A 27,186-nucleotide genomic window follows, 5' to 3' on the forward strand; every position below is an offset into this window, starting at 1 on the left:
CCCCCCAAAAAGCACCAATGTTTGTGCCATCGCATCTTACAGACGTTTCCACCTCCCAAAACATGTATCTTGATCAAAGTCAGAACACGCACATGCTCTAGGCATCGATCACGATACGCTTCCTCCATTTCTACATCGAGAGATATGCCGACTCTGTCGGATTCTCCACCATCTCGCTTTTCTTAGGTGGACAGCATTGCAGATGTCGGTCCCGTTGTCTTTGGCTTCAGTAATATTTTGACACGTTTCTCATTCCAGATGGTTCTAGAAAGAGGTGCTGCAACGCTTAACATACGATGGTCAGCATTGTGACCACTACGTCCTTTGGCACTGACCCTCTTAAGCCAGCACATGAATTGTTACATTCCGGCTACTGCTATATCTCTTTATCGTCGAGCGGGATTCTCTTGTCCTCCTCTCCAAATTTTTGGGCTCACGGATTGTATTGACCATCATGCAGCCAGTTATGAAACAACGCTCTGGTAATCTGTCGAGAAGTTGGTGGATGATCTTCCCAGGGTCCATTGGGAAGTCTTTCTACAAATAGTCAATACAGGTTTCATGGTGCTTAATAAGGTCATCAGTGCTGCAACTGATTCTACTTTGTTCCCGGCAAAGGCATACCATTGAGAAGACATTCTTAGCTCCGTCTTAGGGCTCCTAATTCAGAGTCTCGGTGGACGATACCCGATATTTCAGATTCAGATTTTCCCTCTTCTGCAACAATATGCCATGCATAGAATATATAAATGGAGATTTGTATGGTACTCTGCCTGGAAAGGCCCAAGGAACAAAATTGTACCTTCAGGCCCTACCAGTGCCAGTATTGTCCTCAGAGGGTTCATTTCTCTCTTTTTGTTCTCGCTCTTCCGTTTTTATCTCCAGTAGAAGGTAGCATCTTTCAATTTTTCAACCAGAAGCCAGCTGCAAAAGCATATGGTTGAGGTTTCTCCAAAAATTCAGCGAGACCATTATCAGTACCAATTACTTCCATTTGGCCTGAAGACCGCAATCAAGACATTCTCCAAGTGCATGGTAGTAGCTGTTGCCCATCCCTGAAGACACAAAATATTTGTGTACCCATACCTAAATATTTGTGTAACTATACCTAGACGATTGACTGATCAAAGCGTCCACCTCTCAAAAAGCTCAGCTTCATTACAACTGGACTTGTAATCTCCTCCAAAGGTTGGGCCTTTTAAGTCAACCACATCAAGTCAACACCTGTCCCGGTCCAAACCTTACACTAACCTGGGTGCCTCCATCGACACCATACAGACACTAGTGTGTCCTGCGAAGGAGAGACGGTTCTAGATTCTTGGGAAGTGTCAGGTTCCGTTGAAAGCCTCTCATCCAACGGTGAGAACAGTATCCTCTCTCCTCGGCTCAATAGCCTCCTGCATCTTTCTCACTGTGAATGCTCGTCTTTACAGGCACCTGCCTCTGCAGGAATGTCTTGTGGACTAGTGGGTCCAACTGGCAAGCAGTTAAGATAGGATATGTCTGTCGCCTCATGCTAAGCTTTCCCTCAAATGGGGATGCTCTCCAACCTACCTACTTTGAGGTATACCATTTCATCAGGAAATCCCTCCTCAAGCCATAGTCACGGATGTCTTACTACTGGGTTGGGGAGCCCATATGAATCACTTCCAAAGCCAAGGCAAGTGGGCAGAGAGGGAATCGACATACCTCCTCGAGGTATGCTCCTCCATTTGACACAATATGTCTCACAATTCTCTGCTATAAAGGTTCACCCAGCAGCTCATATTGCCTGCAGAAAAGGTCTTCAAAAATCTATTTTTTCAGAATTCCCGTTGTTAAGAACTTTCTAAAGGGGTTGAAGAAGGTTTTCCCTCCCATTAGTCACCCTTCCCCTCTGGGGGAATTTACTGTAGTCCTTTAACACCTTATACAGGACCCATAATGGCCCATACTCAAGGCATCTTTCTAACATCTATCTTGAAAAATCAGTTTACTTGTGGCGATCACATCTGCCCACGGGTTAATGAGATCAAAGCTCTATGCTCTCATGAACCATACAGTGTATTTCATTCTAGCAAAGTGGTTCTCAAAACTCACCAAGAATTCCTCCCATAGGTTATTTTGAACTTCCATGTCAACCAGACTATCTCATTTCCCACATTCTTTCAGAATCCCTCTACTCTAGTGGATAGAACTCTTCATTCCCTAGATGTGAGGAGAGTTTTGCAATTTTATATGGACAAAACACGTGATATCCACAGTTCGAACAAATTATTTTTCAAGTACGGTCTGGTCCGTACAAGTTAAGCCTTCTCCAAGCAATCCATTTCCCTTTGGATAGTTTCTTGTATACTATTGTGCTATCAAAAACCTAACCAAAAACACTCTCGCCTAACCCTAAAGGACACTTAAGTGGGGCTGAGTCTGCTACTGCTGCTTTATGGCTGAACATACCAATTCCAGACATTTGTAAAGCCAACTCTTGGAAATCGGTTCATACATTTGCAAAGCATTACTGCCTAGGCTCTAATGCTAGAGCAGATGCTCAAGTAGGGCAGGCTTCCCTCAAACATTTCTTTGCTTGAACATTTTGGTTCATCCTCTGTCCCGTCCCGCCACGGGACAGAGGATGAACCAAAATGTTCACTCTCAGTGGGGATGGGCTTGTTATTCTGTTCAGTACTTATGACTATAAGTGGAAATCCCTCTGAGAGAAGGAATAGGTTCTTACCTCTAACTGCAGTTTTCTCTTAGAGGTATTTCCATTATATTCATAAGCAACCCTCCCCCTCACCGGTGGAATGAACAGAGGGATTTATCGAATATACATATTCTCTCACATCGCCTTCGAAAAAAACTGAAGCGACTGCCACATGCTGAGCATGATGGGATTCTGGTGGTCTCTGGGTTCTTAAAGGCGCAGTTTCTTTTTTTAGGCACATGAGGCTACTCTGCCCTGCTCTCCTTCATCTTTATCATAGAAAGGGTTTGTGAGGGAGATTTATGCAGTTTGCAAAAATATATTAAAATTGTTCACAAATACGTTGTGCTGGCCTTTTATTTTTTATTTTTTATACTTATTAATGAAGAATTTGGCTATTGCAGACTGGGCATATAGGCTGCATAATCTGTCTCTTTCATAAGTGTCTTCGCAGGCCTTCCTCAAGAAAGGCAAACATATGCACTCAAGAAGATATATTGAAGTGCTCCGGGGTCCCCTTACGTGGGCGGGACTATTCAGTGTTTATGACTATAATGGAAATACCCTTACTAGAGAATTGGAGTTACAGGTAAGAAACTATTTCACCATCTGTCTCTTTTTCACTTGAAGTGCTTCAGAAAACAGCGAAGGAGGGAGAAAGCTGGTGATTGCCTCACAATTACTTTCAGCTGTTGACGTTAGAAAAGTGTCAGAAATAACACTGTTTAAAAACAAGCATTTACAATGCAATAGGTCTCGGGTTAATTAAGTTTGAGCTATTGGCATTGCTTAATATTGCAACACCAATTGCACCAAAAGTCTATAAATTGTAGGCCAAAAAATTGTGTATTTATTTTTGTAGCAGTGGTGGCATGCTGCGCTTTAGATGAATACGTTTGAAAGTAAAGTGCGCCATACTGCGATTGCTACAATAGTTATTTGTGGATGCGTTGACAATTGATGTGTGCACTGATGGCTGGTGGTGTGTGTGCCTGTAGAAATTGTGCACTGATGGCTGGTGGTGTGTGTGCCTGGTGGAAGTGTGCACTGCCGGCTGGTGGTGTGTGTGCCTGGTGGAAGTGTGTACTGACGGTTGGTGGTGTGTGTACCTGGTTAAAGTGTGCAATGACGGCTGGTGATGTGTGTCTGATGAAAGCGTGCACTGACAGCTGGTGGTGTTTGGGCCCGGTAAAAGCGTGCACTGACGGCTGGTGGTGTTTGTGCCCAGTGAAAGCGTGCACTGACGACTGATGGTGCCTGTGCCTGGTGAAAGTGTGCACTGACAGTGTGGTTGTGTGTGTGTGTCTGTGTGTGATTGCTATAGTTCTCTGGCGAGAACGCGCTTCGCGAGTCTCTAAGCCGAGACCTAAAAAGGAGCGGTGGAGGGGGGCGGAATGTTTGATCTGTTTTGTACTCTGGGTGCCTTCCTGAAATAAATGCTAGACTGGAAACAGTGTGATGCGTTACATGAATTTGCACAGATAGCGCAATAAAGCATTTCTGTGAGAAAGAATCATTCTTCCAACTTCTTGAATTACATTTAAATATAGGCCATGACTTTGTTCTTGTTGGAAAGGGCCTTCTGTATATCACTTGGGGACAATACATTTCACCACTATTTTACCAGTTTCAAATATGAATACAGCATTGGATAGGTGACCAGGCAACTTAAAAAATGTCTGACTGTGCTTTAGCATGTGTCGTTCTTGTTTTGTAATTTTCAATCTGGTATTGTGAGTAAACAATGCATTATGCACAGTAAGTAGGCCGGGTCCATCCAGGTCTCAGGCCCAGTAGAAATTAAAAAAAGGCATTGAACCGGTCCCTATATTCATGTCCTTAACATTGAATAAAAAAGAATGGGAAAGTAATCACCGTCCTCGATTTAGTGCCGTTTATATTTCCTATGTTTAACACTGTTAGGGTATGCACAGTTAAGTGAGTTAATCCCAGGATGCTGTGTTTCTCCTATACGTTTAAGAGTACAGGGCATACTTTGAACTGAGTCGACTCCAGGTGTATATGAGCCCCGGTACTGGAGTGGAGGCTGAAGGCATTGCAAGTCTGTCCCACTGCTAGTCAGTGGGTCATAAAGATCAGATTACATGATCATCCAGTCCTTGGCCTCTTTGCAGAGCGCAATGGTCACGTATTTCTGTTGCAATTGTGATTAAGTGCAAATGTGTTAGATGGAGGTACACAGTTGTCAGAATATTGACAATGAGAAAATAAAATGCAGTGCTTACATGTGAGTGTTTAGGAGGTGGTGAAGGAGAGGTGAGGAAATGCATCCAGGAGAGAGTGAAGGGAGTGTGCAGAAGATGGGAGAGATGAGCAGGGGCATCGCTGGGGGGGGTAGAGGAAGGGGGTACACCCACCTAATAAATGAATTCTGTATTTAATAGTTCGGTACAAGTGCTTCCAGGCGGGTATAGTGAGTAGTTTGTCGGCTTTTACTTCGGATATTTACATACACACGCAGACGAAAACACACTCTTTGTCTCTGTTTTAAAGATATTAAAAAGTTATTTGACAAAATATTGAGTTTAAGTATTCCTCATAATCTGCACTCCTCTCCCTTCCTACTGCTCCTTGCGTTCACCTCATTCCCCGAATGTCATAAGTAGCCCCTCCCCCATCCTACTGACCAAGCTTCGCCCCTGGAACTGGGATGTTGATGGTTTGGGGGCAGAGTCTGGGGATACGAGCGGGGGTTTATGCTTTCTGTTCTGTTTGTACCTCGTGACACAAACTTCATGAATCAGAAGGAATATAAATCTCCTTCCACCAGGTAAGTCGTATCCCCATAAGAGACCCCTGGGACAAGAGCTTTATGACCCCCACGTCCTGGGATCGGTTGTGATGGGTCAGCTGTGTTCAATCCTCCAGAAGGGATTCCAAACAGACGTCTGAGATAAACAGCGGCACGACCTGTCCTGCCACCAGAGAGCACCGCACTGAGCAACAGATGACACACAGGTACTCCAGGGCATCTGCACGTCTGGCGCCTCTACTCAGCAATCAAGCGCCTCGCGAAAAGCACACCTGCACTTAAGCGCCTTACAGTGAGAACCTGGGCGCCCCAGAACCAATGCAACTCAGAGAGACGGGCGCAGGGCCGACAGCAGGGATGCACCCGCGATAAGAACCCCCTGTGCTTGGAGCACTGACACCCCCAAGAAGCGCAGGAAACATCCGCAACGGATCATTTTCGCCCATCCATATCTCCGGTCCAATTCTAACAGCCTCAACCTCTCCAGTCCACAGCAAAAGGAACCAACAGCCCGGACTCCCATGCCCCATTTTATTTATTTATTTATGTTATGCGTTCGTATATAGCGCGGACTTTCCCCGAAGGTGTCAGAGGCTTCACAATAGGAACAGAACTGATACATGAGGAGAAAATTGCAAGTGAACAAATGATAAAAGCAAACGTTAAGTTACATGATACAGCTCCCCTGTTGACTGTACGATACAGCACCTCGACAGGCCCCCATCCTCTCGAGCAGCCACGGCCGGCGCTACATGAACAGTGGGGGGGGGTTGAGGAGCTGCTCTACCTGCCTTGAAGGGGTTCCCCTCCTCATACCCCTTGGACTCACCATCCCCCGGCACCGCTCCTCGGCTCTGCCGCCGCTCCTCTGAGTCTCGCCTCGGCGCTCCTACAGACCCTCCGTGCACGCCCCCTCCTCCCTCTAAGCCCTGACGAGCAGCCGCGGCTGTCTATGAGCGTCCAGGGTCCCGGGACTACCTGCCCCTCGGCAGACAATCACAGCGCTGCCATCCGCACTTCCTCACTGCCCCCCGCTTTAACCCCTTTGAGCCCAGCCACAGCTTTAATGCTCCGGAAGTCATGGCTCATCCGCTGGAGAACCGCAAATGTAGCCGCTGCTTGTCGTGGCTCGTAGGAGTGAGGATAGAGGCCGGTGAAGATCACGATTCCGCACCCGTGGAAGAAAGAGACCTGAGCAGCGGGGTCTACAGCGTCTCTAATCCCGTCAGTGTTCAGGGGCACGCCACCGTGAGAGGCTGGGCTTAAAGATGTTGCATCAGTGGGTGACAATAAATCCACAAGCACGGAATCGAAACCGGCCGACGCGGGAATCGAAACCAGTGGTGCACGCGCACCAGAGGAGGGGGCAAGGGAACGCGAAGACACGCCGAGACGAGGTAGGGGATGTGTGTGTGTGTAAGGGGGGGCGGTTCTGTGTGTGTATGCACGGCGGCGGCGGGTCTGTATGTGTGTGTATGCACGGCGGGGGGGGCTGTATGTGTGTGTGCATGTGAGTCTGCTTCCAAGGAGCCATGGGAGACAGGAAGCGCACGCGACCTTATCCCAGTTCCAAGGTTGCGCGTGCACCTCACTTGTCTCCTGTCTCCCTTGACTCCTTGAAAGCAGGAATGATTGCAATAGAGTATCGGAACGACAGATCGCTTCGCGATCTGTTCGCAGTTCCGAGACCTAAAAAGTATGCTTGAAATAGACAAAAGGCTTGCTACCACAGAAATGTGGCCTGCAAATTCCTGCTCCACCTCTTTACTTCAAATGCAAATACTAAAACCTGGTGTTTACAGAACCCTATTTGCTCATAGCAGACACAGCCCTGCATTTAAAAGCATAAATTGCAATGGGGGAGCAAAAACAGATGGCGAACAGTAAAGTGGAGCGCTGGGGTGCAGAGGCGATGAAGGGAAGCATTCAAGGGAGGCCACTGCAAAACATGCAATATCCTTTTGGCAAATCACATAATCTCCCCCACAAAAAATAAATGCAAACGTAGGTAAAGTAATTGGCGTGCATGTAAATTACTCAGATACCTTTGGGTCAGGTTGAGTTTGTGCTCAACCCGATAAATCAGGGCAAAAATAAATGTTGGCATAAACATGTTTATTTGCAAGCAAGGGTGGGTGGTAAACTTGGGCTGCCGGCGTCCCGCGGAAATCAGGATGCCCACCGGCACTTACCGGTAGCTTTGGAAGGCAGCAGCCAGCTCCAATCCCAATGTGCCAGGCACAGAGCAGTAGCAGCAACAGGCAGTACCCTGCATTGCAGTTCGTTGTACCAGTCACAGTCACGGTGTCCCGTCCTGCACAAAAACGATCTTGTGTGCAACGCAGGCACCCTTGCACCACGACACAAGGGGGCCTGCGTCGGCGCTAGGCAGCACATTGTGCACCAGCAACAGGCAAGGACAGAGATGTCATGATATCATGTTAAATACTCTACATTCCTATGCTGCACTGCGTGAGATAATAATACATCTGTCCATTAATATTTATTGATAATTTTGATTTCCAGCAAAGATATATGTGAACAATAGACCAACATGACTAGAAGAGAGCATGTTAATAGCGAGGCAGTCTGGCTGGCTACGGTTGTTGAACAGACACCATTTGACCTGATGTCCATAGTGGCGAGGCCAGAATGAGCATCTGTAGTTCAGCAAGCACCATTGACACCCCACAATGTGAAATAACATATCATATGTAATTACAAATTTCAGAACAGGGATGGAACCGAGCATCCTAGGCAAGGAGCACATTTACCCACCAATTAAACTGGCTGCCACAAGGCCTCTGTTCGACTGTCTGCACTTGGTTCTTGCAGCGCAGTGCAAGTGCTGCGTGAAGGGACGTGCCTGGGCCGGCCAAATAATGGGACAATGGATGGGGATGTCATAGGCTCCGAACACATCGATGACACGTAGTTGTGGGTGTTTGCTGAGCATTACATCCTGTTTTTGGCCATCCAGTTCCCCTGTTATATGAACATCTTTTGTGAAACAGAAACTTGTGTTTCCCACCTGGGACCATCCAATCTAGCAGGGGACGGAAGAGCTTCCTTCTACTGTTGGTGTCTTCTAGATAGGCATCCCACATTTCACTCCAAAGTGGGCAGTTGCATCAACCATAGAAGGCTTGTGTGATCAGAATTTTGGTTGTGGTGGGAATTTGTGGTTTCATTGTTCTCAATTGTCTTGCTTAGCTCTCTGGAAGAAGCAAAGCTTTTGCAGTGTTAAATACAATTGTAGATTTTCTAGCTCCAAGCTGAGGCATTGACTGTACTAGTGCATACATGTGGATCAAGTCCTCTAGACCCATACCCTAAAACCAGCACATGCTACTTGGGGTCAGCAGGCATTTTTGATGTTTATTGCACAAGCTACCCTCTTGTGGACAGGTGTGTTCTGATTCCTCTATTTTACTTGGAGAACCTGAAAAAGACGCTGTTGGGGTTGATAATCATGCCTGTCAAAAATTCTGCAGGTTAGTGGTGGGCTGCTCACAGCCTAACTTCCAGATCGGCAAATACAAAAAAAGACACATTGATTTGTAAACTAAAGGTGTTTATTATATACCAAGCTGATAGAAATACATTGGCTAGAGAGAAAATGAAGAAAGCGCACATAATCAAGAAATTGATCATCACTTAGTCTGTGTATATGTCTTCCTAGGTGCCTTAGCTTTAATTACTAATGGCTAGAAAAACTACCATTTGGAGAGAGGAGATACAGAATTAGCACATCTGAGCAAAACCGGAGCAAAGCCCGAATTTAACAAATATACCAGGCTATGTCTTAGGTGAATGCCATGTACATGGAGACATTATTCCACAGGTTGACCAGAGCTCTGTACTTTTATACAAAGCTGTATTGCCTATGTGTATAGTTTCTCACAGTGTTGCTCGAGAAAGTGTTCTTGTAATGCTGATGTGTGTGAGGATAACAGCAATTGGAATTGTGGCGGGAACACATTCACGCTAGCCCATTATATCTGCATTACAATAAAGTGCATCACAAACATGTACCTATGCAACACCTAAAAAGGACGATAACATTCTATTATACTAATACATACTAATAATTAAACATAAGCGTAAAATTGTAATAACATATGGAAACATTATGCAAAAAGCAAAGCTTATGCATCAGAGGTCAGGGGCCATAGGGTGTAGGTCACACAGGCCTGAAAGAATGCTATGTTATGTTACTAACATTTATAAAGTGCGCATACACAAACAGTTTCTTGGCGCTAGAGTAAAAGAACCATTCCATACTGCTTGAAGTTTTATTCATATGCGTGTTTGAAAAGCCACGTTTTTTGAATTTGTCTAAATCTTATATGTCAGGGTATCATTCTAATATCAAGTGGGAAGGAGTTCCAGATGGAAATGGGCGAGAGCATAACATCTGGAGCAGCCAATTCCCTTCTTTAAAAAGGAGGAAATATTGAGAAGATTCAGGTGAATGGATCTCAAGTTATGGGTGGGTATGTATTTTTGGATACAGGCATAGATAAAAGCTGGGCTACTACCATAGGGAAAAAATAACAAGCATTTGTAGTGCAATAAGTCTTGCATTTGTAAAAGTTTGGGCTATTGGCATTGCTACAAATAGTGCAACGCCAATAGCGCAAACATTTAGTAATGTGAGGCCTATTACTTTGAAAAAGCAATGGGGAGCGGACACAGGAGTAACAGAGGAGAACGACATTATAAGTAAATTAAAAAGTATATAGCGCAAACTCGACATGAAGGTATCTGAGCGCTACAGTGGTCCGCAGTAAAAGGCAGCCACCAGTTAAACCTAATAAATTGTAAAACAACCCCCTTTTTAGTGATAAATGTTTAAAAAACGAAAATGGAGGAAGGAAAAAGGAAGCAACGGATGAAAAGGAGGGGGAGCAAACACTGGGGGAGAGAGGAAAAATGGGGAGTGGGCACAGGAGTAACAGAAAAGGAACTTTTGATAAAATTATTTTTTTATTTCAAAATATTTCAAAACTCCTACCGTCCTGCGCCTGGCTCAGTATCCCTTGTACCTACCTGGCATCAACATCACAGACGAGCGGTCTTCCGCCGGCCACCCCCGAGGTTCCCTGAATTCCAAGCCTTGTTAACTGCCCTCTGCACTGTACAGTCCAGCTTGGAAGGAAGAAGCGAACAACGGACGAAAGTGTGGGGGAGTGAACACTGGGAGAGAGAGGAGCAATGGGGGGTGTCCAGAGGAGAAGGAAATTTTAATCACACATAAAAAGTATAGCACAAACTTGACCCAAAGGTATCAGAGTGCAGACCAGCAGAAACCAGCAGCCACAGTTGTGCCATTTCGGGACCTGATATACCAAAAACAGCATCAGAAACCCATGTGAGCGCGAGTCTTTAACACACTTAGTAGAGATGAACTGCCCCCCTCAGACTGATAGTACCCCCTAGACTGTAGACTGTCTCTGACCTTGGGGATTGAATACAAGACTAATGATTGCCACTCATGACCCTAGGCTGTATTCAGCCACCGACCCCAGGGAAACGGCCCAGGAGTGACTGGCAGGGCAGAGTGAATGCACCCAGACTGCCAGTCTGCTGCTGACACAAGCCCGTGCACGCACACAACCTCAGTGACTCTGGAGGACATTCTACCTGGTGCTATGCACATGTGCACCTTCGCTGTCACTACTATAAATGCCCTATGTGAGCCCCTTATCCCGCTCTGAACGCTGCTCTATCATTACCTTCTGATATAATCCTTGTGTTTCGCACCCACGCTACGACAACCGCCTCATTCCCCTAAAAGTGGATTATTTAAACTTGTGTACTTCCGGGGGAGGGGCCCAGGGTTTACAGCCAATCAGCGAGGCGAAAAACAACAACATATCTGTTTGGAGTTTAGTCTGAAAGCTGAACCTTCAATTGGAGAATGTCTTGTCCTGTGATTGGCTCCTGGCTTCTTGTCAGTTGTCAATTGGTACATTAAAATCTCTGCAATGTCCTGTTACTCTACATTGCCTGGGAGAACCTGGGATTGGCTGAGGGGAGCCCTCGTCACATCCTCATTGGCTGTTTGCCCTAGACACGAGTGCAGATATGCCGGGTGTTTAAGCCACGTTTGTGTTGGCGTTTAAGGAGTTTTTTGTGTCAAAGTCTTTGTTCCCAGGGAAAAACTAACCCGTTCCCGGAAGCCTGGGCTGCTGGCAGCCGGAAGTGACCGCATTGGGGCTGGTGAGTAGACTAGGGGCCTTACATTGAATCAACTGCTCCAATCGGCAGTTTCTGGGTCCACATGCGCTGCCGAGAGCCCTCCGGGCGGGTTCACGTTGTGCGCACCACAGAGGAGTGTGTGTGTAGGGGGGGGGATTCTGTGTGTGTATGCGCGGCAGCGGCGGCGGGGGGGTCGTCTGTATGTGTGTGTATGCGCAGGGGGGGGCTGTGTGTGTGTGCGTGCGCGTGCGTGTGTGTGAGTCTGCTTCCAAGGAGCCATGGGAGACAGGAAGCGCGCGCGACCTGATCCCAGTTCCAAGGTTGCGCGTGCACCTCACTTGTCTCCTGTCTCCCTTGACTCCTTGAAAGCCAGAATGATTGCAATAGAGTCTCGGAACGACACGTTCGCAGTTCCGAGACCTAAAAAATGAAATGCCGAAATGATTCTGGGATTGTATACTTTAGACCATTCATTGTTCCCCAAAACCGTGTAGGGTGTAATTTAAGGATAGCACAGTAGTAAGTCTGTAACAAAACTGTTTCATATATTAAGACAGTTTGCTTGAATCCATCCTGCATATTTCAGTACAGATTTGTAACTATCTCTTCTCATGGAAATGGTAGGGTTATTGCAGCATTTCTGCGTTGTTTTTTTCCTGTTATTTTATTTTATTGAACGTAACACATTATTTTTTCCTTCTGTTTCCTTTAGGGAAAACCATGAGCCAGAAAAGTCAGCATTGAACAGTATAGCAGACAATACAGTGGCAATGGAGGTGACGTAGTTTCCACCGGAATGGGACTAAATCCTTGGGAACTTTTTAGGTGCTATGCATCTGTAGCATTATGAATGCACGAGATGATGGAATGCAGCACAGTGCATTTCTGTGGCAACTGTTGGGACTTGACAGCAATGCAATTTCTCTCGCTTTGATTTTTTTTCTTTTCATACTGTTAATAGGAAAAAATCAACCTCCGTAAATTTGGACACAGCAATTATTTGTACAATACTTCATATTTGTCATGCCCTTATGTATATATGTTACTTGAATACAGAACTGCTCATTTGTGATGCTTTGCACTTGGGGTTATTGGAGGGTGGGGAGGAAAAGAAAAATCACAGCAATGGTATGTGAGATGTAAGATTGTATCGAGTTGAAGTGTGTCATCTCATCATGTGCATGGTGCGGAACCTGCTGTTTTACCTATTTATTGTGCCGTGTTTACAGTTTTTTGTACACTGTACCTTCATTGGTTCCTGTGCTCAAGTAAGTGTGTTAGGTAGCTGTGGACTCCTTGGTATTTTGTAAATGATATAACATGACTAGGCTCCCTCAGGGTCCTTGAGTTTTCGATGTATCATGTGGAAAAATGGTGACATACATAACATAGAACCTAAAGGCATCAATTTCTGTGTAAAAAATTTACTATTTAAATGGGTATATTCCTGTTCTAATATTTCAAGTTAAAAGGTAAAAATGAAGTTTCTAGAATATTCCTGTCCCCTTTCATTCACACACAATATGGGTGGTTTGTTGTACTCCGAACACTATGGATATGTTGCTGCTTTACAAAAGAATCCTTTCTAGATCTATTTCCTGCTACACCAAAAAGTGTTAAATCAAGTATGCAAATGGAGTCCATACAACTGGAGTTTTCTTATGTTGTCGTGCTCTTTTTTAAACACTTTAAAATGTCTTTTTATTGTATTATTGTTGTTACAAAGACATAATTATTTGCTTGTTTATAAGAAAATGGATATAAGGGAGAAGAATGCAGTAAATGCTGTATGTACATGTATCGTCATTCCACCTTCTAAAACAGCCAGCTTGTTTCCCTTATAAGATTCTATAGAAGGCTGCAAGGCCAGAACCACAACTATCGGGTGCCTTCCTTTGGAAATATATTGCCTCTCTTCTGTGAAGAGAATGGTACTCAACAGACTACTATTAGTGCTTTGTCAGTACCGAAGTCTGAATGCCCAGTCCAATGGCATATATTATACTTAAAGTTTTTAATCTTACCTGGAAAATATTGTGACTTCGTTCTCACAAAATAAAACCAGGGCATTACATGTTGACAAACAAATGTGTGGCCTTGTTCCTTTTTGTCTAAATTGCTTTCATTTCAGTATTAGTGTCAAGTCAAATTTTTTTGGTGATTTACATAATATTCATTTCAATAAAAACTTTATTCTGAACCATTCTACCATCAATAAAAGTATACACAAAACAAGCACAAAAAGTATACAGTTCATAACAGCACAAAATGGGTATACATAATAACACACATAATAAAACAGCAATGACAGCAAACGTTCAAAATATGGTTCTACGAGCTCGAACAGCTAATTATAAAAAGGTCCCTACATGCAAAATAGCTACCTCATTTGTTAGCAGCAATAAGAATCTAAAAGCAGGTCTGCATTGGTCAATAGTACAACAATACTTCTTTCAAAAATGAAATTAAATAGAATCTGGTTTTGACACCATATATTCCCCTAAGACCAAGGCACTATTCAATGGTTCCTGCTTTGCACCTAAACACATTTTGACATTGATGTAATACAGACTCCTCAGACTCCCAAGCCATGATCATATTGTAGATCATTCTGCAGAGTATCTTAGCAGTAGTGTCAGTAAGTGAAATTGGCTGGTACCAAGGCGATCACCTTTTTAGGTCGAGGACCTAAAGGCTGCGCTTGCGCAGTCTGGGGGTCAGAGATTTAATGTCCCTTAGTAGCGCTTTGGAACCTGCCTCCCTGCCCTGTCTCTCCTCCATTGGCTGGCTTCCTAAACGGAGGCCAGCCATTGGAGGAGAGATGCGTCACTCCGATTTAGCCCCGTCTTTTTAGGATTTGGGGGCGTAAGTTTTGCTGTTCTTTAGACAGTGACGTTGTCTGTCACTCAAAACTGCAAAACTACGCCCCCGATTCCGAAAAATTCGGAAGCTTGTGGCCGCCATTTTTATTCCTGCTTTCCTGCCTGCCGGCTGTTCTCTGGGCCCGGTGCGGCCCGTCCTCCTCTCGGCGCAGGCCCAGCTTCCAACTACGTGGGCTTAGTGGCTAGGGGGTTCTCCCTGTAGCAGGCCGCCATCTGCTCCTCTGTGGTGTGATCTGCCTCGGTGCCGGCGCAGTCTAGCAGGTATTTGGTGTGCCCGAAAGAACTCTCGGTAACAGGCCCGTAATATGTCGGCAGGCGCAGAGGGGAGTTGAAAAGCAGAAAGGGCTGCCCGCTTCCAGCCCGATTTACCGCACCTGTTCCCCTCACCACCCTGCATTCCTTAGCTCTTCTCTCAACACCTCCCCCTTTCATGTTCTCACCCATATCTTCTCTCCCCCCTCCCTCGTCACCGTTACCCTCCCCTATTCCTCCCTTCTTGCCTCTCGTCCTTGCACGTTGTCCTTCAACCCCTTCCACGTTATTTTCGCAATGTCGTACTACTCGACTGTCTACCCGCTCTTCCCTCATCTCCAGCGCCACTGCATTCGAGCTTCTCTCCTCCCCCTCCTGTATTCCTCCTTTTATCTGCTCCAATACCTTATACCCCCCAACAGCTCTCCCCTGTGATTGTGCTGCACTAAACTCCTTTGCTTGGGGGCGCACCGCTCTTCCGCAGCCTAAACGGCAGAGGCAAGCACTTCTGCCAGCGTCACCTCTGCTTCTCTCTCACGGCACTTTCGTCCTTCTGTCGGACTCCCTCCAGGGCCCACGCGCCCGCCCTGTCCATTCTCGCCCTTTCCCTCTCCTTGCCTCGTCCCGGTCTTCTCCCCTCTCTCAGGATGATCTACTGATAGGCCGCGATGTTTTCATGAATGCGCTTCCCAATGCATTTAAAACGTTACAGCTCCAAGGAGCACGAACAACCGAGCAGATTATGGGCGTTTGACGCAATTTCTGATTGTCTATTAATATATTTATACCAACTTGGCAGAAACAGAGAAAGCCTCCCTTTCCCACTCCTTTCTTTCTCTCTCTGCAGCAAGGTTTCCATGGAAACAAGTTCCAGGACATGATTAGAACCTGAGGCGGGCAGCGAGTGAGCCTGGCAGGAGAGATAGAGAGAGAGAGAGACCCTGAGAGGAGGGAGGCGAGAGACAGAAAGAACACAAGCGTGCTGCATAGGCATGGACGGTGGCATAAAGGCCCCAGTCACGCCTAGTCCACCCCTCCTGGCTGCGGTAACTCCAGAGACCCTGCCTCGTTGTTTTCTCTGACACGGATCTCACTTCCCCGTTTGAGCGTCACCCAAGGGCTGCCCTGGAAAAGTGGCAAGGACCAAGCAGTATATAGATAGCTGCAGGCTGTCTTAGAAACATGTTTTCGCGTCTTCCTCTTCAGTTAGGAGGGAGGGAAGAGTGCCTCTTCCCATTCTCCACCTTGTACCCCTGGCCAGCCTCGTCTTTCTGCCCCTCGCCATCCAGTGCACTGTTATAAGTTGGTATTAACTTTTGACGTGAGAGAGCAGAGTGAAAGGTAACAGGGACCAGGCTTGTGTGTTGTGCATGAGTTTCTGTGTAAGGCAGTGTCTCGGACCTTGCATTTAGGGTTACCATACCATGGCTATAAGCGGACTAGACCCTGTGCATAGCGCTTCCTTGCCGGCATATATGATATGGCGATCAGGCCGTTCTCATAAGGAGACCAGGCAAAGTAATATAGAAAAGGCAGTTCTTTCACATAGGAGGTCTGGGCTCTGAATGCGTAGCTCTAACATCCCCTGTCACGAGGGTGATTTTCAGAGAGCCCAGACTTTTTACTAACACCACTGAGCATGCTGGTACTTTAAATCTTACCTTGTAAGTATGAGCCTGCAAGCCCCGGCATGCTTAGTTCTGTTGTTTGGAATACGAGTACTTGCTCAGTGTCACTCATGACATAGGGTCAGTTGACAGCTGTGTGGATGGTGCGCTCGACAATGGGCCTGGTTCCTTTTGTAGTGAGCGGTCCACGCTTTCTTAAATCTCCCGAAAACTGAGCATGAGTTCTTGGAACCTGTGTTGCTTCTGAGGCGTGAAATACAGCAATTGGGTTCTATGCCAGTTTCTTTACATTTACAACTGTTGTACGTTGTGGGCTGTGAGAGCTGTGAGAGCTGTGTGGGCTGTGAGAGCTGTAAGGGCTGTAAGGGCTGTGTGGGCTGTGAGAGCTGTGTGGGCTGTGAGAGCTGTGTGGGCTGTGAGAGCTGTGAGAGTTGTGAGGGCTGTGAGAGCTGTGAGGGCTGTGAGAGCTGTGTGGGCTGTGGGCTGTGAGAGCTGTGTGGGCTGTGAGCTGTGTGGGCTGTGAGAGCTGTGTGGGCTGTGAGAGCTGTGTGGGCTGTGTGGGCTGTGAGGGCTGTGTGGGCTGTGAGAGCTGTGTGGGCTGTGAGGGCTGTGAGAGCTGTGTGGGCTCTGTGGGCTGTGAGAGCTGTGTGGGCTGTGAGAGCTGTGTGAAAATTCTGTAATATTTGGGGACACTTCCTCTTAACTACTCACGACTCGGAAGAGGGAAACTGGCGTGCATGCCTCCACCTCCACCACTTAACTATTTAGGATAGACACTTGCCTTTAAGTGATTTAACTCTAGGACAGAGAACACTGGGTGGGCCAGATTGAGGTTTGGAAAACACATGTTCAGGTAAGGTTCCTAACTGTTGGCTGCATACGAGTCCTTCACAGCAACCTATTTGATTCACAGTCTTGGGCTGTCTGTTTGCCTCAGGAGACTGGATTTGGTGAGGGACTCATCATGATGGACAATCACTTAAATATCTTAGTGAGATGACACTTGATACAACATTTCTCCTAATGTTTTCCATATTTTCTTTTAGCGCTTTGCTGCCTAGTTTCTTTCTGCGCCTAACGACCCACTCCCTATACTCCTTTTGTTCTCGCATTTTAACTGCGGTCTCATGAGGCGTGTTGACTTTCCGCTTGCTTTCCTCTGCAGAGTACAAGGACGCTTTCCTCCTTTTTGACCTCTTTGGCTAACTAGTCTCACCAGCCAGTGCAGCTTCTGTGGCGGAAGTGTATTTGTTGGGTAAGTGCTGGGTCTGAAGCTGTGCGTGCTGCTGCAGTCAGGGCAGTTAATCTAGAAGGTGTTTGATCGAAGCCTGTGTGCGTTTTTGTCCTTTCCTTTGTGCAGGTGAAAAGATGGGTGGCTCTGTCTGTGTGTGGCTCTGTCTGTGTGTGGCTCTGTCTGTGTGTGGCTCTGTCTGTGTGTGGCTATGTCTGTGTGTGGCTCTGTGTGTGTGTGGCTCTGTGTGTGCGTGGCGCTCTGCCTGTGTGTGCGTGGCGCTCTGCCTGTGTGTGTGTGGCGCTCTGCCTGTGTGTGCGTGGCGCTCTGCCTGTGTGTGCGTGGCGCTCTGTGTGTGTGTGTGGCACTCTGTCTGTGTGTGTGTGGCGCTCTGTCTGTGTGTGTGTGGCGCTCTGTCTGTGTGTGTGTGGCGCTCTGTCTGTGTGTGTGTGGCGCTCTGTCTGTGTGTGTGGCGCTCTGTCTGTGTGTGTGTGGCGCTCTGTCTGTGTGTGTGTGGCGCTCTGTCTGTGTGGCGCTCTGTCTGTGTGGCACTCTGTCTGTGTGGCACTCTGTCTGTGTGGCACTCTGTCTGTGTGTGTGGCGCTCTGTGTGTGTGTGGCGCTCTGTCGGTGTGTGTGTGGCGCTCTGTGTGGCGCTCTGTCTGTGTGTGTGTGGCGCTCTGTCTGTGTGTGTGTGGCGCTCTGTCTCTGTGTGTGTGGCCCTCTGTGTGTGTGGCGCTCTGTGTGTGTGTGTAGCGCTGTGTGTGTAGCGCTGTGTGTGTGTGTGTGTAGTGCTCTGTGTGCGTGTGTGTGTGTGTAGCGCTCTGTGTGTGTAGCGCTCTGTGTGTGTAGCGCATAGCGCTCTGTGTGTTTGTGTGTAGCTCTGTGTCGATAGCTTTTTTTGTAGGTGGCTCTATGTGTGGGTGACTGTCTGTGTGAGAGTGGCTCTGTGTAGGTGGCTCTATGTGAATGACTGGGTGGCTCTGTGTGTGTGTGTGTGGGTGGCTTTGTGTGTGGCTCTGTGTGGGCGTAAATGCAATAGGTCATGCATTTGCGAGCGATTAAGCTATTGGCATTGTAAATGACAATGCCATTTATTTAACGATTAAGCTATTGGCAATGTAAATGACAATGCCATTTATTTATGATTAAAAAAAAAATCAGGAGCAATGCCAATAGCTCTACCTTTAATAATGCCGAGACCATTGCATTGTAAATGCTTGTTCGAATATAGAGGCTGTGATGGATGTGCCCCAAATGTAGGGAAGAGGTGTATGGGTGAGATTATTAAAACATGCAACAGCGAAGGGGCCCAAAGAGCGATAATACTCAATGAGAACTATGGAAACCCCATCGGGCCCGGTGCTTTGCCACCCACTCTTTGGCTAATAGCATCCTCAACTTCTGGTAGGTTTGTCTGAAAACAGGATACTACAGTGATCTATAGTAAAGAAGAAAGGGGTACTGCATATATTGTACTAAACTGTTCCTCCCAGATGTAGCTAACAGTGTGACCGGAAATGGAGGCTAGATGGCCTATTATTATGCTTTAAATAAGCTAAAGAGGCCAAAATGACTTTCTTTTGCCCAGTTGTGACGCTTCAATTAATGTTTCCCACTATGCTGCAACAACCTCCTGCCATCGTTTAGCTGTGATATTTTTTGTATTACTTACGCTGGAAGGCCACTAATGCAGAGTCCCCAGGTTTAGATGCCAGGCAAAACTGAGGGCCCTGTTTGTTGCTGAGCATTCTGAGTTACAGACTTGCATAATAAATTCCACTTGTGTTGCTGAAAGTAGAATGGAGACCAATAAAATAAAATGTGTCTTTCCCTCTACAGTAGCATCCTTGAAAGTCTGGATCACAATTTTGTGCATTAAAAATTATGTACATATTTAAAAAAATGTGATTAGGTCCAATGAGTCAATTGTTAAGCCTCATCCACTAGACAGGGCAATCTGTCTGGTTGGAAAAGACTCTTTGTGGGCCTACCAAGAGCCTACACAGGCTTATATCTCGCCCATTGCTTGGCTTTATGTTATTCTCATGTGCTTCTTATTCAATGGTCTTCCATGTCCATCTTGTATTTGTTCTTCCCTGGAGCATAACCTTTTTACCATTCTTTTGCTTGGCTGACTTGAATTCTTTCACGGCTCACTTTTAGAAAACTACGTTTTTCTTTTTGTTTGAGTACTCCATGAGTGTGTCTGTTTTTATCTGTCTCCTTCGTGCCCTTATCCCCTCACTAAATTATGACCCTTCCACACCCCTGCATTTTAGTTTTCCTCATGGGCTTCTATTCTGCTGCCAAAACGTGCTCTGTATTGCTTTGTGTGCTTCTCCATCTATATTGCTCTCGCCCTCGTGTACTGCATGTGCCCCTCAGCCCTGATATAATTTTTGATTTAAAACTCAACTTCACCCACTTCCCCAGATGACTTCACCTACCCACTCCTCTGTTGACCCACCCATGAATTTATTTTTATTTATTATAATATTTTATTGAGATTTTCGTAGTGCGTACAGGTACAATATCAATCTTCATCAAGATATAATCTAGAACATCTCAGAATATAATAACAGAACTACGTGAATGAAACATCAAACATGATACAGAGCCCACCTTCAATTTTAGAAACCATAATGACAGCCGCTCGCCATGAAATAAATTGTGTCCATGAGTATTAGTTTTGAACAGTACTACATATTATGCATATCCCGTAAAATATTTACCATTTAGTGAGACAGGCAATGCGAATCACATTCCACATTATAGCCAACCCCCAAAAAGCATGCCGTAGCCTCTTAAACATATTTATATTCAGCATGCACAGCCTACCCCCTTCTTTTCTGATGAATTTAATACAATGTTATCGGGGCTAGCCCTAACCCCGTAAAAGAGGGCCCCACGGGCCAAAGCACACCCAATGTCATTAATCCATCTCAAATGGATATGTCTGTAGATAATTCTTCAATGGGTGCCAAATGTCTTTCGGGCGGCAGTCCGGGGGTTGCAGTGTGGCATATGTGTGACTAGTGGTATCACAGTATATCTGAAAGAAACACAAAGTGATCGATTCCTTACCTTAGAATTACCCCCAGGCGTCAGACTGGATTCGGAAAGTTTTCGTCAGCAGCACCCCCGTGCGTCAGTAGGTGGTGTTGTGCGGCTCCGCGTCCATCATTGGTGTCGTGGTCACCGAGATGTCGCAGGCGCTACTTAAACGCCGCCCACGCGCACTGACGTCAGTTCTTTCTTTTTCTAAACCAGCAAGCGCAGATCCGGGAAGAGCAGGAACCCCCAGTCAATTTTTCACTGACTTTTTGAGGCATTTTGTCTACATTTTTTTCATTGAGTCTGCGACTCCTGGTGCAGTCCGGTTTTAAGTCCTGCGAGGACTGTCACCGTATGATGAAGGTGACGTATCCGCACGAGTGTGTCTTTTCTGCCTGGGGCGCGACCACGACCCAAGTCGTGCCCCAACTGTCGGGCCATGGCGCTGAAGACTTTGCAGGAGCGGTCCCGAAAGTTGCTGGAGGCCCGGCAGTCGGCTCCGCGCCGTTCGAGGTGCTGGTCCCGTGGGAGGTCGAGGGACCATGCACGGAGACATCACCATCGATCTTCGGGATCAAGGTCTTCGCACTCGGGGTGAGGTAGACAAATCACAATAAGTCGAAGAAACTACATCGTTCTCCGACTTCCCCTCGTCGGTCGCGTGATGCGGCTGAGGGTGCGGGTGTTTCCTCCCCCGCGGCTCCAAAAAAAAAAACACTTTTGCTGGAAATGTCGTATTTTTCTGACATTTTAATTCCAAAGTGCTGCATCTGGAATAAAAGGTTAAAAATATTAAAAATAAATAAATAAAGTAAGAGAGTGGTAGCAAACTGACCAGATTGATTTGCACACTCAAACACATCAGCGCCACTTTTACAGAGTTTGCCACTGACGCGCTATTTTTGTTTTCTTGTCTTTGTTTTCCCTGGGCTTGGAACTAGTGCACCAATCCTGGAGGTACTGCAATGTGTGGATTAGAAATCAAAATGTGTACTGCTGCTCTGCATCCAGAGATGTGGTCTTTTTACCATACTGCTTACGTTTTGTAAGGATATAAGCAATGGACATTGAAATGGGTCCATTCATGGCCCTGTAGTCATGTCCTTAACTTTTCAGGCAAAAGCACTCACTGATTTCTGAATAGTGAGTGTAAAAGCGTTAAGGTAACCATGTTGTTCCTGCTTACATTTCACATGGTTTGCTCAATTTTGCATTCCCTGAGTGTTTGCTTTTTCCAGGATGTTGTTACTTTTTTATGTAGGCCGCATAATGCTCTTGTCTAGTGCCTACTTTAAATTAAGCCGCATTCAGGTGTTTATAGCCGGCAACAATTGGGTTGTTGTTGAAGGCAGTGTGAGTTTTTCTCAGTGGGGCAGTATGGTTTTCAGTGGGGGAGAGGATGTAGCACTATGGCAGGAGCTGCTGAATTTGGAACTGGGGAACCAGGTTCAGCCTTAATAACCAGTCCACCAGACCGCTCTCCTAAGAGAGCACAATCACATGCTAGACGTTAGAAGGCTTCGCAAGACCTTAGAAGCCCCAGTGTCGTAGCACCTGCAGGTGGACCCAAACCTGACAAGTGTAGGTTAACCTTCAAGGCTTGTCTACCACTATCCATACTGAAGTTCACCTCCAGTCTTGCAGGCACTCCTATGAAGCAGCACACCCTAGAACAACAGTGGCCCTGTCACTGAGGTCACAGGACCCTTGAGAAGTGCCAGCTCTACGGCGGTGCAGCCGGTGTGACCCCACCGGGTGCTGACTTTAGGTGGCGGCATCATGTTTGCAAGTATAATCTGGAAGAAACAGGTTAGTATTAGATTCCTTACCTTAGAAAATCCCCAGGCGTCAGACTGGATCCGGAAAATGTTTTGTAGCAGTAACCTTGCGCTACTTAGACGCCGCCCTCGCCCGCTGACGTCAGTTCTTCTTTTTTCCGCGCCAGCTAGCACAGGTCCGGAGAAAGCAGTACCTTAGTCATTTTTTGACTAAAACTTTTTTGATCTTTTTGATCTTTTCTCGAGTCTTCACGACCCTCGGTGCCGGCAGGGAATGCCTGGGTTCAAGCCCTGTACCGACTGCAACCGACTGATGTCGGTTACTGATCCCCACCGCCGGTGCCTGTATTGCCTTGGGGCCAACCACGGCGACCGGTCGTGCCCCGACTGCCCGGCCTTGACGTCGAAGGCTAGGCGGGAGCGGTCCCGCAAGCGCCTCGAGCTCCGGCAGTCGGCCCCGCGCCGCTCAAGTTCGCGGTCCAGGATGGGGTCGAGGGACCGGTCGCGGGGCCACAGTCATCGAAGCTCGACGAGTCGACACCATTACTCGGGCTCTAAGTCGCCATCGCTCTTCTGACTCTCCCCGACGCTCGCGCGATGCGACCGGGGGTTCGGGCGACTCCGCTGCTCCGCCGGAGCCGCAGTCACCACAACCAGCTCTATACCCGCCGGTCCCTGGGCTGAACGTGATGCCGGAGGAGATCGAGGCCTTCCTCTTGGCCATGAGGTCCCTCTCTCCTCCGTTGGGTTCCGCGGTGCCTCCGGGCCCTGCGGGCCGCCCCTGGTCGACCTCACTACCCCGCTGGCGTCGACCCCCAGGGTGTCGCCCCCGCGCCCTCTCCGCACGACGCCGTCCCTGATCCCTCTCTCGGTCCGGATCCGGCGTCGGACCGACGCCGCATTCGACGCCGGCTGAGGAATCTTTCTTCTTTGATCCGGCTCCATCCTTTGACCCTGAGTTTCAGGAGATGGAGGACGAAGGGGATTGAGAGGGGTCTGAAGACCCTCTTACACGTGAGTGTCAGTCCTTCCAGGACTGGACAGAGGAGCTAAGGGAGGCCAGTGGTCTTGATACCTCCCCTGACACTGGATTTGTCTCCCCTCCTACCGTGGCTACGGAGGAGGGGGCTGCTTATAGTGTGGTGCTGACGCAGGCAGCCAAGGCCTTGGCGCTTACGCTCCCCGTCGCTACTGTGAGGTCTAACATCCTCACTGAGGTCCTTAAACCGCAGACTTGCGCTCCGGAGCCTTTACTGCAGTTTAATGAGGCTCTCATGGACGTTCTGTTGGGCACCTGGTCCAGGCCTGCTACAGGCCCCCCTGTAGATAGGAACGTCGCCAGGCGCCACCGCCCAGCTCCGGGTGACCCTAACTTCCTGTCCACCCACCCTACCCCCAAGAGTCTGGTTATCCAGGCCTCTACTTCCCATTCCGCATTCCCGATTGCTCCCCCTGATCGGGAATCCAAGAGGTATGAACAGTTTGGTAAGAAGCTGTTCTCGTTCCTTAGCTGCGGACTGCGGTCAGTCAACACCGCTTGCCTCTTGGGCCGTTATACCCACTCTCTGTGGGATACATTTGCGGCTGTGCTGCCAGAGTGTCTGGAGGGGGCCCGGGACAAACTCTCTCAATCCCTCGCGGAGGGACGAGACGCAGCTCGATACTCTATACGATGTGGACTGGATACCACGGACTCGCTGGGCAGGGCGATGTCAACGACGGTGGCGGTTCGCCGCCAAGCCTGGCTGAGGTCCGCCAACTTCTCGGCCGATGTCCAGAACACCCTCATGGACATGCCGTTTGATGGCAGCCACCTCTTTGGTGGCAAGGCAGATCATGTGCTTGAACTTTTCAAGGACTCCAGGGCTAAGGCCAAGTCCTTGGGCCTCTCGGGGCAGCGTCAGCAGCAGTCTGCTTTTTGCTCCTTTCGTGGCCAAGGAAGGGGCGCCCCTTCACGTCCTGCCAGCCACGGGCCGCAGTCTAGCATCCAGCGTGGCGGTGGGCGTGGTAACCGCTGTGGAGGTGCCAGGGGACAACGGCGCGGCCAGTCCACCTCTACCCCCGCAGCATCCACCTTAAAGCCTTCCTAGTCCGAGCTTTCAGGCCCATTTAACGCCAGTGAGTGGCAGGGTCCCCCATCACCTCCTTCACTGGCGTACCATCACTTTGGACAGGTAGGTGCTGCAAATTGTCCGAAGGGGCTACTCCCTCCCCTTCGAGGCGACCCCTCCAGCCATGGCACCGCAGTACCACCGCGTGTCGGGAGATCACTTGCAACTTCTGCAAGAGGAAGTGTCAGCCCTCTTGGCCAAGGGGGCCATCGAGCGCGTTCCTGGGCCAGAAGTAGGGTGTGATTGCTATTCCCACTACTTTCTGGTACCCAAGAAGGGCAAAGGGGGCCTATGCCCTATCTTGGACCTAAGGAACGTCAACGGCTTCCTCCGGAAGGAGAAGTTCAAGATGCTGACTCTGGCTCAGGCTCAGGTCTTGGCTGCCGTGGACCCCGGAGACTGGATGGTAGTGTTGAACTTGCAGGACGTGTATTTCCACATCCCCGTCCTGCCAGCCCATCGGCATTACCTGCGGTTCACGGTAGGCCACGAGCACTTTCCGTTTACTGTGCTCCCCTTCGGCTTTACCAGCGCCCCATGGGTGTTCACAAAAGTGATGGCGGTGGTCGCAGCTCATCTGCGCAGGTTAGGGGTTTCAGTCTTCCCCTACCTCGACGACTGGTTGTTGAAGGCGGGCTCGCCCCAGACAGTTGTCAGCCCCCTCCAGACTACGGCCGACCTCCTGCATATGCTGGGGTTTTCCATCAATGTGCCGAAGTCGCACCTGTGTCCCTCCCAGAGGCTCCTCTTCATCGGAGCGGTTCTAGACTCGGCGCAGTTTCGGGTTTATCCTCCCAAACAGCGGGTTCAGGATATTCAGGCTCTGATTCCGATCTTTCAGCCGTTATCTCGAGTCTCGGTCAGGTTGACACTGCGGCTTCTGGGGCTGATGGCCTCCTGCATCCTTCTGGTGCATCACGCCCGGTGGCGGATGCGGGCTCTGAAGTTTCAGTGGGCCCAGCATCAGGGCAACTTGTCCGACCACGTCTTGATCTCGGAGGGCACTGCAAGACAGTTGCAGTGGTGACTCACAGACCGTGATTGGTTCAGCGGCAGATCCCTCTCCCTACCCCAACTGCAGCACATAGTTGTGACGGGCGAGTCCCTCCAGGGCTGGGGGGGCCACATGGGAGAGGCGGAGATCAGAGGACTCTGGTCTCCGGTGGAGTCCCGGCTCCATATCAACCTTCTGGAACTGCGGGCGATCCGGCTTGCACTGTAGGCATTCCTCCCCTCTGTCCGGGGGAGTGTAGTGCAGGTGTTCACGTACAACACCACCGCCATGTGGTACTCCAACAAACAGGGCGGGGTGGGGTCGTGGACCCTATGCCAGGAGGCTCTGCGCCTCTGGCAGTGGCTGAACATTAGGGCGAGACCCTGGTGGTTCAACACCTGGCAGGTTCCCTGAACGCCAGGGCGGACTGACTCAGCCGTCGGTGCATGATGGATCACGAGTGGCATCTCAACTCGGACGTGGCACAAGGTCTCTTTCAGCAGTGGGGAGAGCCTTGGCTATTCGCCACAGAAGAGAACGCGCAATGTCATCAGTTCTGCGCGTTGGAATTTCCAAGGCGGCACTCGCTCGGCGACGCTTTTCGTCGCAATTGGAGTTGCGGTCTGTTGTACGCCTTTTCGCCTATACCACTTCTGCCCAGAGTGCTGAAGAAGATTAGGCGCGACTGGGCCCAAGTCATCCTTGTGGCTCCGGACTGGGCACGAAGGTACTGGTATCCAGCGCTACTCAGCATGTCAGTCCATCCCCCGATTCGTCTACCTCTTCAGGAGGACCTTCTGTCGCAGCACCAGGGGACGGTCCTCCACCCGAACCTGTCCAGCCTTCACCTCCATGCGTGGAGATTGAGCGGCGACAGTTGAGGCCATTTGACTTGCCTCCTGAAGTCTGTGGTGTTATTCTGGCAGCCAGGCGTCCCTCCACAAAATCGGCATACGCCTGCAGGTGGAACAAATTTGTGGCATGGTGTACAGCAAAGGCTGTGGATCCACTCTCTGCCCCTCTTTCTGAGGTTCTCCTCTTTCTCCTTTCTCTTGCCCAGCAGGGCTCTGTTCTGGGCACTGTCAAGGGCTACCTCTCTGCCATTTCCGCCTTCTTAAGGCTACCTGATCAGCCCTCTTTGTTCAAGTCCCCAGTTGTAAATAGGTTCTTGAAGGGCATCACTCATATGTTCCCTCCTGTTCCGTTCGTGATGCCTCAGTGGGACTTGAACCTTGTTCTGACTTATCTGATCTGCGCTCCCTTCGAGCCACTTCATAACTGTCCTCTTCGTCTTCTTACCCTTAAGACTGCATTCCTGGTTGCCATCACCTCTGCCAGGAGAGTGAGTGAGCTCCAGGCCCTTTCTTCTAAACCTCCTTTCCTTTCTGTCCATCCGGACAAAGTTGTGTTGCGGACGCGACCCTCTTTCCTGCCCAAGGTAGTCACAGCCTTCCACATCGGGCAGTCCATCACCTTGCCCACCTTTTTTCCGCCTCCGCATCCCTCGAAAGAGGAAGAGAGGCTCCACCGTCTGGACCCAAAACGTGCGCTCTCATTCTATCTGGATCGCACACGCCAGTTCCGGGTGGATGAC

At 48.6% G+C, this 27,186-nt stretch overlaps 1 protein-coding gene across 3 annotated transcripts in view; it reads left to right on the forward strand.

Annotated features, from left to right (window-relative positions):
• Positions 1-27,186, forward strand: part of EPC1 (enhancer of polycomb 1) — a 1,518,836-nt gene that overhangs the window by 1,206,440 nt on the left and 285,210 nt on the right. The window contains exon 14 of one of the 3 annotated variants that reach the window (XM_078663340.1): positions 12,373-13,748. The exons of the other annotated variants lie outside the window; for them this stretch is intronic. Coding sequence (XP_078519466.1) covers positions 12,373-12,445 — 73 coding nt within the window. The 3' untranslated portion in view covers positions 12,446-13,748. Of the gene's footprint in view, positions 1-12,372; positions 13,749-27,186 lie in introns of those variants that run through there. 3 annotated transcript variants of the gene reach the window in all.

This window comes from Lissotriton helveticus, chromosome 10 (assembly GCF_964261635.1).
Source record: "Lissotriton helveticus chromosome 10, aLisHel1.1, whole genome shotgun sequence".
Classification (NCBI taxonomy): domain Eukaryota; kingdom Metazoa; phylum Chordata; class Amphibia; order Caudata; family Salamandridae; genus Lissotriton; species Lissotriton helveticus.